The sequence below is a fragment of the Pseudogymnoascus destructans genome (genome assembly GCF_001641265.1).
Source record: "Pseudogymnoascus destructans isolate 20631-21 unplaced genomic scaffold scaffold_14, whole genome shotgun sequence".
NCBI classification, from domain to species: domain Eukaryota; kingdom Fungi; phylum Ascomycota; class Leotiomycetes; order Thelebolales; family Thelebolaceae; genus Pseudogymnoascus; species Pseudogymnoascus destructans.
Genome location: NW_020167533.1, coordinates 915,285 through 927,558, shown reverse-complemented (window position 1 = coordinate 927,558; position 12,274 = coordinate 915,285). Strand labels below are relative to the sequence as shown.

Sequence of the window (12,274 nt, the reverse complement as noted above, 5' to 3'; positions counted from 1 at the left end):
ATCGCCACACCGACCTATGTACGAAACTGATCCGAGAAGCGCACGATCAAGTGTCGTCAGCACATCCAAGTGGAAGGAAAACCTACCAATTGCTTGCTCCAAAGTATCATTGGGTCGGGATGGAAGCGGACTGTTTGCGGTATGTACAAAACTGCATGATATGCCGGTTTTCTCACACCAATGTCACTAAGCAACAAGGATTCCTACACCCACTACCCGTACCCGAATATCCTATACAACACCTCACCATGGACTTCAAGGAGTTCCCAAGGGACAAGCATGGATACGATAGCATCTTAGTGTTTATGGACCGACTCGGTAAGAGTTCAGTGACCATACCTTGCTACAAAACCACAACTGCCCGGCAGATGGCGCAATTGTTCATCGAATGGATATACCGATTCGGACACACTCCGGAGTCGATTGTAAGCGACCGCGGACCCCAATTCATATCATCCTTTTGGCAGGAGTTCTGTCGAATTATCGGCGTTAAGGTTAAGCTGTCGACTGCCTATCATAAGCAGACCGACGGGCAGACAGAAATCATGAACAGATACATCGATCAGAGGTTGAGGCCTTTCGTATCCCATTATCAGGATAACTGGAGTGAACTCATCCCCATAATGGACCGCATGCAAATGACACTCCCCCACGCATCCATTGGCATGACCCCCTACCGACTCAAGTACGGAACCGATCCACGTACGAGTTGGGATTGGAACACTCCGAAAAGCACCAACCCCCGGGAGACCCTAAACCGAGAGGAAGCCAAGGCGGTTGCAGACCGAATGCATACCGCATGGGTCCACGCTAAGGAAAACATGGCAAAGGCACAAGAGGAAATGTCTAAGCACACGAATCGACGCCGAAGGGCCATCGACTGGGACGTAGGAGATAGAGTGTACCTATTGACCAAAAATTTGAAAAACTCTCGTCTTAGCCGCAAGCTGGGTGTAATGGTGGGTGCACCAGATGTGAGAATCTAGCCACCCAAGGAAGGGATGAATTTACTAAGACAACACACTGTCTTAGGAAACAGAGCCAAAGGGTTGTAGCTTAGACTATTCCACAACGCAGCAATCAGGTGTGTGATGTAGTGAAGTGGTTCAGACAAGTTGCAACAAATCTTGAGTCTGAGAACTCAGGGATAAGTCAGAGGTTAACACCTCACTGACTTTTCAGAAACAAGGAGTAACAAGATGAATGCTTGGAAGCTTTGAAAAGACGTGGAAGTATGTGATAGTCGATTTACTGTATTGCCTGCTTGCCCTTTCTTAAGGAAAGGGCAATCCTATTTATGCTAAAGGAGTGTAGTTCTCTCATTTTCCAAGACTTTCCATGACTTACCAGGCTTGGTAACTGTAGTCGACATAAGAGAATCCCATAGAACCATCTCTTAGGTTCGTAGCCTATAGGAAGTAAAAGGAGGTCCAAGGTCAGAGTACCCCTATAGACAAATTATGTCATAGACAAATTATGTAACCACTCATGTGGGTAACTAAAGAGCGATGACGTGTAATGAATCATAGAGGTTCGTAGGAGCTTTTAGAACTATCGTTCATGCTCCTAGGCCTCTAGTTGGTAGAGATATGTCATGTGGTAGTATGAGTGATGTCATGTAATGAATCATAGAGGGTTGTAGAGATATGCTATGTGGTAATATCGGCCCAGTAACTAAGGAGTGATGAGGTGTAATGAATCATAGATGGTTGTAGCAATCGTTGAGTAGTATTGCTCTGGTTGTTGGTGTGATAAGCCAAAATATGTATAGTGACTTGTAGGTTTGAGGAGGAGATTTCCAAGTTTGCTCTTGAGTTTGATAGCAAACTGAGTGCAACGAATGTCAGTATGACAATGACGCTACAGTATATTCCATACTGAAGCCCAAGGCAGCCAAATGGAGTGGAAGTGAGTTTGGTATCACGTCGTCAAAATTGAGTGATCGGTGCGACTGGATTTCTTCAGCTATTTCCTTTAACAACTGATGCCTAGGAGAATAACCGCTAATTGTTAGGTTCTTAATCCACTTCAGAAATATCGTCTCTTGGGCGCTGGATAAACTCTGCTTTTGCTGACGGGCTTGAGAGCGTATCAAACCTCAATTAGTGCGACGCGTCACAGAACTCGTAGGTAACCCTAGCACTTTCTCAGCATGATATGCGCTCTTATACTTCCTAGATTTGACGTCTAATACTGCTTGGGCTATTAAAGTCTCATGTTCAGCAATACCTAGGTATTCACGACGATTCATTGTTGAGTTATTTACAATTATCTGAAGTTGGTGGGGTAAATCCACCGCGTTACCCAGTCCCCCGCATTACACCGTCACTTACGTTATTGTTTGTTCAGTAATCTGTGTATTGTTCTGTCTAATTGTAGCTGCCTGAAATTACGGTGAAGTTGAGTTGGGTCACGTGACCATATTACAACACACCCCCCACGTATCCCAGCTCTACAGTAGTAAATTAAAGGGGGATTAGGAGAAAGGTTGCTCCCCAAGCTACCCGGCAAGACCGTATGGGTATAGAGCTTCGGCTTCGGGCCTGTCGGCTCCATTCTTCCTACACAACCACGCCGAACCCGACCCCTCCACCCCGCCACCGACCACCCCCCACAATCAATCAATCAATCAATCAATCAATCAATCAATCAATCAATCAATCAATCAATCAATCAATCAATTAATCAATCAAGATGCCAGTCGTTGGCGAAGTTACCGAGGGCAACCTCAAGATGGTTCAAGTCCGCGAGGACTTACGTGACTCTCTCGCCTACGACTTAGGCTCGGCTCCCTCCTCGGAGGATGAGGTTCTTATGGAGGTGGAATTGGAGCGGGGCTACGAGGGCCCAGGCGAGGTGGTGGTTACGCACCCCCAAGAGCTTGCAGCTTGGTATATCCAAGCTTCAGGCCGTACCACCTCCCCGGAGTGCGACCAGTGTGTGCACGCGAACGGTAGTAACCGTGCGCACCCCTTCTTCCTCTTCTGTGTCGTCTCCGGCGCCCTTCAGGGTGGCGCCTGTGGCTCTTGTGTGCTCAAGCACAACGCAGCAGGTTGCTCCTTTAGTAAGTCTTCCTTTCCTAGTATTGTACGTAGCTTGAATTGACTTTCTGGATAGGCACCACGAAGACCTGGCGCCCGGCCACCCCACCACCCCCCCAGCCACCAAAGGCTGGCAAGAGAGCTGGCACCCGTGCCCACGCTGCCCAGTTGGCCCGCCAGGCCGCAGCTACGGCTGCTAAGAACCATGTTGTGGTGGATTAACTGGTGGATATCTGGTTTGTGCACCTTGGGTGCTTAGATAGTCGGAAATGGCAATGGATTTCGCTTTGATTCTTCTTTTCTAGTTGTGACATGTCCGTACGTAGTAGGAAGTGTGAGAATCTCCTGGATTTGTATAGTAAAAGTTGGGGATTTCTCCTGTTATCATCTTTCTTCCCCCTTTTTTGAAATGGAATTAAAATTTCGAAAAATGACTGTGAAATATTGGTGCATAGTGTAGTATCTGTATCGTACGGAGTACTACTTGTGCAAAAATGAGTGTTAGAAGGTTTCCCTTCGAAATATCTTCATGAGAAACTTGACGATTTTATGAAATAAGAATGCGTAGTAAGATGTAGCGTATGGTAATAGGGGCTGCTGATTTGGAGAGTACTAGCTTCGTATGGAGCTATATAGCTTCGAGTACTCGAGTTGTCCTAATACCTGCCGACTGAAATAGATTTGTAGATCTAGCTAGTTGATAGCGATCTAGAGGGCTGCTGTCCGAGTTTAGAAGGTTGCCAATGCTTCGTACGGAGTTGTTTTCATAGTAGCACACTCCTAAAGGAGGTGCTTAATGTCCACTAGGTTAAGATGCTTAATGAACTCCTTATGCTTCTGGTGTGGTAGGGCTTTGGTGAATCCATCTGCTGGCATTTCATATGTAGCTATCCATTTGATATTGAGGTTCTGATGCTCAACCTCCTGTCTTAACCAATGTGAGTGGACGTCAATATGCTTCAGCTTTGTAACTAGCTTTGGAGACTCCTTAAGTAAGATCCGTACGGTCTGCAAATTATCACAATTAAGTGAGTATTAAATTAAGTGAGTATTGCTCATTTAGATCGAGTTTGATTGTGTTGAAGAAACGCTGCCACCAATAGAGCTGTTTCGCACTGTGGGACAAATCTAGAAGCTCTGCCTCTGTTGTAGAGGTTGACACAGTCTTCTGCTTTGAGCAGCGCCAGTCTATTGCCCCTCCAAATAAGGTAAACAAATAACCCTCTGTGCTCTTTCTTGTTGATTCGCAGTCTGCGTACGAAGCGTCACTAGAGCATTGAAAGCGAGCCTCTTGAATATTAGGTCCAAACTGAAGAGCTAGGGTCTTAGTATCCTTAAGGTAGAGTAGAAGTCTGTCGACTGCAGCCATGTGGTCTGGGCCTGGATTGATGAAAAATTCAGATAGTTTCTGTGTCGTACGGGCTATATCAGGTCTCGTTACGACTGCTGCGTAGTTTGCTGATCCTACTTTCTGTTGGTAAAGATGGATTTGTTGCTTATCTGCCTGGCCGTCAAATTGGGTTAGGTTGTCTGTAACCATTGGCGTTTGGGTGGATCGAATAGAGGCTACTCCATACGTAGTTGTGATCTTGTCGATATAGGAGTCCTGGCACAGCCATAGGGTTTTCTGGGTGCGGTCCCTCACAATTCTTATGCCTAAGAACCATTGAAGTTCTCCTATTTCTTGAAACTCATATGCTTCCATCAGTCTCGTACGGAACTGTGTTGCCTCCATTTTGTGGCTAGGATGGTTAAGGATGCAAATATCGTCAACATAGAAGAAGACAATAATCTTTGAAGATACAAAGAGGCACTGTGCTTCTGGGACCTGTACGAGGCCTAGAGCCTTGAGTGTCTCTGAGAAGTCTCGAAACCAGAGTAAGGGGGACCTTCGAAGTCCATAGAGTGCCCTGTTAAGTTTCCAGCATTTTCCTTGCTCCTGGTAGCCGTCTGCACACCGTACGTAGACCTCCTCATCAATACGGCTGTTTGTGAATGCGTTTATAGCATCTAATTGTTGTGTATCCAAATCAAAGTAGGCTGTGATTGCCATTAAGGCTCGGAAGGTTTTCGAAGCAAGCGTAGCTGCGTACGTCTCATCATGGATAGAATAGCGTTGTAGGTAGCCATTGTCATTGAATTTGTATGTGAAAACCCACATAAGGGGTATCACAAAGTTCCGTACGGAGCTGTCGTTGACAGATGTGAACGTTCCTTGCTTTCGAAGGTCTCCTATTTCCTTTGCAGCTGCAGCTTGGAATCCTATTCGATGTGGATGAGTTTGGAGTTGATTCCAGAACTTTGGAGCAGCTGGTAGGTCCGTACGGTGTATGCTCTGTCGATTGAACTCCGTTCCTACTAGGAAAGCTTGGTGTAAGCTTAGCTTTGCTTCTGGTATCGCTATTGTAGCTAGGTAGACGTCGTGTCTTCGTACGGTGTCCTCAGGGCGTTCCGGTGTCATTTCAGGCGTTTGAAGTTGTTCCTGTAGCTCCGTGGTCTTTCTGAGTAGGCGGCTCTTCTTGAGGAGAGGAGGTGTTTGTTGCCTCTGATTCGTATGGAATTGTTCCGTTCTGAGGCTGTTGTTCCCCCTCAAACTCCTCATCTTCTTGATCTTGAATATCTGGTATTTCAATGACCTGAACTGTCTTTTCGAGCTCTGTTTGGACAAGCTGAGCCTCGTACGAAGGGTCATAAGCCTTTGTCTCATCAAAGGTAACGTCTCTTGTAACTATAACCCTTTACGAGACCGATTCGCACCTACTCAAAGAGCTAGAATCGGAGAATGGAGACTAGAATGGCAAAAGGCTGCGAAAATGCAAAGAGGCAAGGACCTTGAAGACTGGCTCCTAAACTGGGAGAATCTATACACTCAAGGCCGTACGCTACAGGCAACAGAGGTTATCGACCCTCACGACGCTATCTATACCTTTCTTGATGCAATAGGACCTTGCGAATTCCGAGGACCATGGAAACACAAGCTAGAGAAGCAGACAAAGTCGTACGAATTTGAGGAGGTCCTACGACAGTATAGAACCAACCGTAGGCAAGAGAGATTCACCCAGAAACCTAGGGGGGAACATGGAGTTTTTGCACTACAAGAGGATGACAATAGCGACCTACAGCCAACGCTCCAAGGCCGTACGAACAACCTACAACAAGGTCAGCAAGGTCAGAGAGGCAGAAAACAGAAAAATCAGGCTCGACTAGACTGCCCTTGCGGAACAACACACAAGTGGCGGGACTGCCTCTATGTGATGAAGTCAAAGCGTACGAGGCAATGGCGCCCAAATAAAGAGATTGAAGCTAAAGTAGAGGCCTATATAAGTGACAAACCAGGATTCCAGTACGTTATCCAAAAGGCAGAAGAACAGAACAATTTCAACAACCCGAATGGAGTACAATCCCATACGAATACAGATCCACCTATGTCTTTCACTACAGTCTTCCAAGTCTCCCAAGGACTAAAGCTGAAAACCTCAGCCTATGAGCTCTCTAAAAGCATAATTCTCGACTCTGGAGCTACAATTCACGTCTGCAACGACCGTACGAGGTTCTACAATATCCAAGAATGTCAAGATAATAGCTACCTCTTAGCTGGAGACCAAAGGGTGAAGATTGAAGCGTTTGGGTCTGTAGATATTACAGTCCAAAACGGGGAGGATAAGAAGTCTCTACGGACTATCACCCTTACAGATACAGCTCTCGTTTCATCCTTCCACACTTCAGTCGCTTCTCTTAGACGATTCATCCAAAAGGGAGTTCATTGGAATACCGCTGCACAAGGACTTACGTACGGAGATCAACCGTTCTGCAACACTCCAATGCTTCATGGACAATGGGTTCTTGAATACATAAAAAATGAGCCTACCCGAGCTGTTTATAGCACTCAGGATCAACAGGACAACGTTGTCCTATCTTCGTACGGACCTCGTAAGGACCTAAAAGGCACTGCAAAGGAATGGCATAACCGCATGGGACACCTAAACCAAAACGCCATTAGAAAACTCCAAGAGAAGACCGCCAGAGTTATCGTCACAGACCTAGACTCGTACGATACTCAGTGCGAAGTATGCCGACTTACGCATGCTACAAGGCAGATTTCTAGAAGATCTACACCACGCTCAAAAGTGCCATATGAGAAGGTCCACCTTGACCTAATCCAAATGCCAGAGGCGTACGATGGCAGCACACAAGCCTTACACTTCCTATGTGATAATTGCCGCATGAACCACGTCTATACTATAAAGGATAAAACACAAGGAACGCTCCTACAGACGATTAAGGACTTTGTGAGCTACGTACGGAGAAGATGGGGGTTCCAAATCTGCATATTCCACCTAGATGGTGAAGCCTCACTTGGAAATGAATGGGAGGGTTGGATTAAGGACGAAGGATATGAAATCCACATCTCTCCACCCTATACAGCAGAGCCGAACGGAGGAATAAAGAGGTCATGCCGTACGATAATCACACGATCACGTGCACTTAAAGAATCAGCCAACTTACCAGAAGGAATGTGGCCTGAGATTTTCAAAACAGCAGGGTACCTCATAAACCGCTCACCATCGTCAGTCATAAATGATGAGACCCCGTACGGACTTCTACTCCAGTCCTTACCTACAGAGAGCCAAAAGCCAGAGCTACTTAAGCCATTACTCTCTCATATTCGTGCTTATGGCTGTAGAGCCTATGCCCTTATTCTAAACAAGCCAAAGCTTGAGAGGATACAGAGGAATGCCCAAATAGGCTACCTAGTTGGCTATAACTCTACAAACATATTCCGCATTTTGCTTTCTAAGCATATCGTACGGAGTATCGCAATTGTAGGTATAGGGTAGGAAGTCGCGTTTGATGGTTTCTTGGATCTTAGAGCGAAGCCCCTGAATTGCTTCCTCCTGCTTTTCCCACACCTTGCGCTCATATTGGAAATCAGCTTGTAGGTTTTGAAGCTGTTCCTTCTGATCTTCTGTAAGAGATGCGTACGTAATTGGCGTTAATTGCTGTTGGCCTTCTACTGAAGGTTGGATGGTCTGGCTACCTGAAGCTCTTGTTGACACTCCAGGTCTTGTTTGAGCAGTAACACCACCACCAGCTTGCGTGGCACTCCGTACGAACTCATGAATAGGTCGAACGGGATAGGAGTGTAAGAGGGTCCTCGATTGATGGATCGATATACCCCCATACTCCTGCCTTCATTGAAGCAGTTTTGATAGTCTCTATCCACTCGTCCCAGTCTCTAGGGCTTGTGAGGACCACCCCCGCCTTCTGTAGGGTCGCCATAATGATGGGTTTTTTTTTTTCGACTCCTAGGAGGGGTATTAGGTCCGTACGGGTTTCTATAGGCTTCAAAATGCGTCTTGGAGTTGCTCCGGGCTCATAACTGTTTAGTAATCTGTGTATTGTTCTGTCTAATTGTAGCTGCCTGAAATTATGGTGAAGTTGAGTTGGGTCACGTGACCGTATTACAACATTGTTTGAGTTATCACTCTATAATCACGTGGTTATGTAGCGAAAAGGGTGCCATGTGCCCTAATTGCCAACATACCTCGGGAATTACCCCTGTAGCACTTCCCCCGCACAAATGCAGGGAGTTAAGGTGACTTAACTTCATTCTTGTGGTAGACCAGGATGTCATCCACGACGACTCGATTGATATAATGATGTGCTACCCGTGGCAAGGTAAGCTAAATACAAATCCTCCTACGACCCCAACAAAACCCTGAATCGCCACGATGAACTTTGATATCCCCCCAGATCTCAAAGAATTCCTCTCCTCTCTAGACAGCTTCATAGAGAGAGAAATAGCTCCGCTTCAAGCTCAGGACGACAACGAGCGCTTCTTCGACCATCGTCGAGAGCATAGCCGTACTGACTGGGACAATGGTGGCCTTCCACGCCCAGAATGGGAGGCATTGCTCACTGAAGCCCGGCGCCGGGCTGACAAAGCTGGCTTCTACAGATTATCACTTCCGGTCGAGTACGGCGGGCAGAATAAAGGCAATCTCTGGATGAGCGTCATAAGAGAACATCTGGCAGCGAAAGGTCTAGGTCTCTTCAATGACTTGCAAAATGAGCACTCCGTCGTAGGCAACTTCCCCACTATTGTCATGCTTCTTAGCTTCGGCAATGAGACTCAGAGAAAGGAGTTTATTCCCAGCCAGCTTGGTGGAAAAGTGATCATGACATTCGGCCTGACAGAGCCAGATCATGGTTCTGACGCTACGCATCTCGAGACTGTGGCGAAACCAGAGACCAGAAATGGGGTGAAAGGTTTCGTTCTCAACGGTTGAAAGAAATGGCAAACTGGCATGCATGTCGCAACACATTGCATCCTCTTCGCACGGACCTCTGGGAGTGCTGGCTCAACTAACGGCATTACAGCCTTCATCGTGCCTGCTAAAACCCCAGGCATCAAAGTCGAGAGCTATGAGTGGACGTTCAATATGCCAACAGACCACGCAACCGTCTCACTAACCGATGTATGGGTGCCATCGATGGCAATCTTTGGGCCACCAACATCGGGCCTCAGCGTTGCTCAGGCATTCCTCCACGATAACAGGATCAGACAGGTGGCGAGCAGCCTTGGTGCTGCGACATTCTGTATTCAGGAGTCTATCAAGTACGCCAAGGAGAGGAAGCCGTTTGGAAAGGCGTTGGCGTGGAACCAAGGGGTCCAGTTTCCGCTCGTGGAGCTGCTGACGCAGACGGAGATGCTGAGGTTGCTGATCTGCAAGACGGCGAATGATATGGATAGTATGCCACATAGGGACGTGGAGAAGAAGTTGATCGACAAGGTGAGCATGTGTAACTATTGGGCGAACAGGCTGTGTTGTGAGAGTGCAGACCGTGCCATACAGGTAAGTTCTCCTAGTCTGGAAGATAAGATAGGAGCTGATTGAAAGAAAGGTCCATGGTGGTGTCGGCTACAGCAGGCATAAACCCTTCGAGCATATCTACCGCCACCATAGGCGCTACCGTATCACAGAGGGTTCTGAGGAGGTCCAGATGCGAAAGGTGGCGTTCAAGGTTTTTGGGCTCTCAGAGTTGGCCAAGGGCCAGAAACAGGCCACGAAGCTGTAAGTGTGGAAAATATGCAATATTGTATGTCCCGAATATATATAGAATTATTGTAGGTTACAATGATGTACGATGAAATTAATCGAGGTGAAACGAGTATGGAGGACTCGGATATTTATTGATGTGGGGTAGATGTGACGATGCTGGGGCTAGGGAGATCGCGTACAAGTACTCAAGGACAATATTTCCTAACAATCATTTTAAGCCTTTGATAACGTATTTCACAAGCGAGTAGCCTACACAAGTGAATTGCCCACCAAAACACCAAAACGCATCAACTTGACTACAGACAACATGCCACAACCAACACAAGCGCAATCATCTATTCAAGAGGGTAGACTACTTCTAGCTATCTAGGCACTAAAGGAACATCAATTTAAGAGTGTCCGAGCTGCTGCATTGTCATTTGACATGCCACATAGGACCCTAAGCAACGAATGAATGGAATAACTTCCTAATGCGACTCTACCCCTAAGTTAAAGAACTTGACTTCGTACAAGAGTCAGCTCTTGTTTAGTACATTCTCAACCTAGATTCACGTGGATTTCCACCCTAGCCACAAGCTGTACAAGAAATGGCAGACCTTCTACTCTCTAAACAAGTCGAGAGCCCTATTAGGATCAACTAGACTACAAACTTCATAAAGTGTTATATAGAAATCCAAGCAAAGTTCAGTTAGAAGTACAATTAAAAACGAGCAAAATTCGAAGATCTAAAGATAATTCAAGGGTGGTTCTCTCTTGTATGAAACACAGTTGTAAAATATGGCATCTTACAGCAGAATATCTACAACTTTAATCAGGCAGGTTTCGTAATGAAAGTAATTGCTACTGAAAAGGTAGTTAGAAGCTTAGAAGCAAAGAGCCATCTAAAGACTATATAGCTAGTGGGAGTAGGTGTCAATTATCTAAGATGTTAATTCGTACAGATGGGCACTCCTGCCGTTCATCATTTTTAAGGCATAGAATCACCTCTTATCTTAGTATAAGGACTTGGGATTGCTAGACGATTAGGTAATTACGCTAAGTGGGAATGGGTAGACTTCAAATTCAATTAGGTACAAGTGGATTCAACACTTAATCGACATACAAATAGTCGTTTGATCAGAACCTATCGCCTTCCCATTCTTATGGACATAAGAGCCACCTCTTAGCTCAATTTCAACACTACTATACAAAACAGAAGATAATCACCCTCTGTATGCCACTATACTCGTTACACATTCTTTAGCCACTTGATGTTAGTGTTACGGCTATAGTAACATGATGTCATGGTTACAGGGCCAGGGCCTAGTAACGTGACGTGTGAGTCACATAACGTGACGTGTGAGTCACAGTGGGAAGCGGGGTAGGCTGCCATGTGACAGGGCTAATGGATAGTTGCAGAAACTAGTGGATATTGGATAGTTGAGCTATCCACGAACTATCCTGAATATCTAGCTATCCGCCAACTATCCAGATTATCCATGAGGCACGACGCCACTATATAAGTAGATAGTATTTCCTTAGATAGGAGCTTCGTGCTCAACTCAATACAGTATTTGTTATATACTAGTAACGTGTTACTTGAAGCCTTTGTGTCTGATCCCCTGCCTCCTCTGATAAGTAAACCTTTACGCAAGAGAACCTCTGTGTCTTCTATCATTTAGAAGTCAGCGTTACACTTTGAGCACCACTTCTACGAGGCACTGGCTCATACACAAAGCAACATGTCTGTCGTCAGTTCGAAGGGGAAAACCCCCACCACGCCAACTTCGTCTCAGAGGTCTAAGCCTGAGAATGAGGAGATGCCTGACGCACCCACCGTCAACGAACTCAAGGAAACTCTACGCGTCAAGTTGCCCGACACTTACTCCGGCAACCGAAAGGAACTTGAGGTGTTTTTGCTACAGGTCGAACTGTACCAGCACTTCAATGACAAGAAGTTTCCCACCCAGGAGAGCTATGCCCTGTGGACTGCGTCCTACCTTAGGGGGGAAGCCCTGCGATGGGTCGAACCATTCCTCAAGGATTATTTCAAATATGAAAGTACCAATGGAAGCATGGCAACTACGCAGACTATGTTTGGCAGCTGGAAAGGATTCTGTAAGGAAATCCGACGCATGTTCGGAGACATCGATGAGATCAAGACCGCGGAAGACCATCTGTTTGCACTTA

At 46.2% G+C, this 12,274-nt stretch overlaps 1 protein-coding gene across 1 annotated transcript; it reads left to right on the top strand.

Annotated features, from left to right (window-relative positions):
* Window positions 1-8,773: 8,773 nt before the first annotated feature.
* Window positions 8,774-10,121, top strand: VC83_05718 (uncharacterized protein; the record flags this gene model as incomplete). Its single annotated transcript, XM_024469333.1, has 3 exons — window positions 8,774-9,326; window positions 9,423-9,898; window positions 9,948-10,121. The coding sequence occupies 3 exons, from the start codon at window positions 8,774-8,776 to the stop codon at window positions 10,119-10,121; spliced, it is 1,203 nt and encodes a 400-aa protein (XP_024322877.1).
* Between the last annotated feature and the right edge of the window lie 2,153 nt (window positions 10,122-12,274).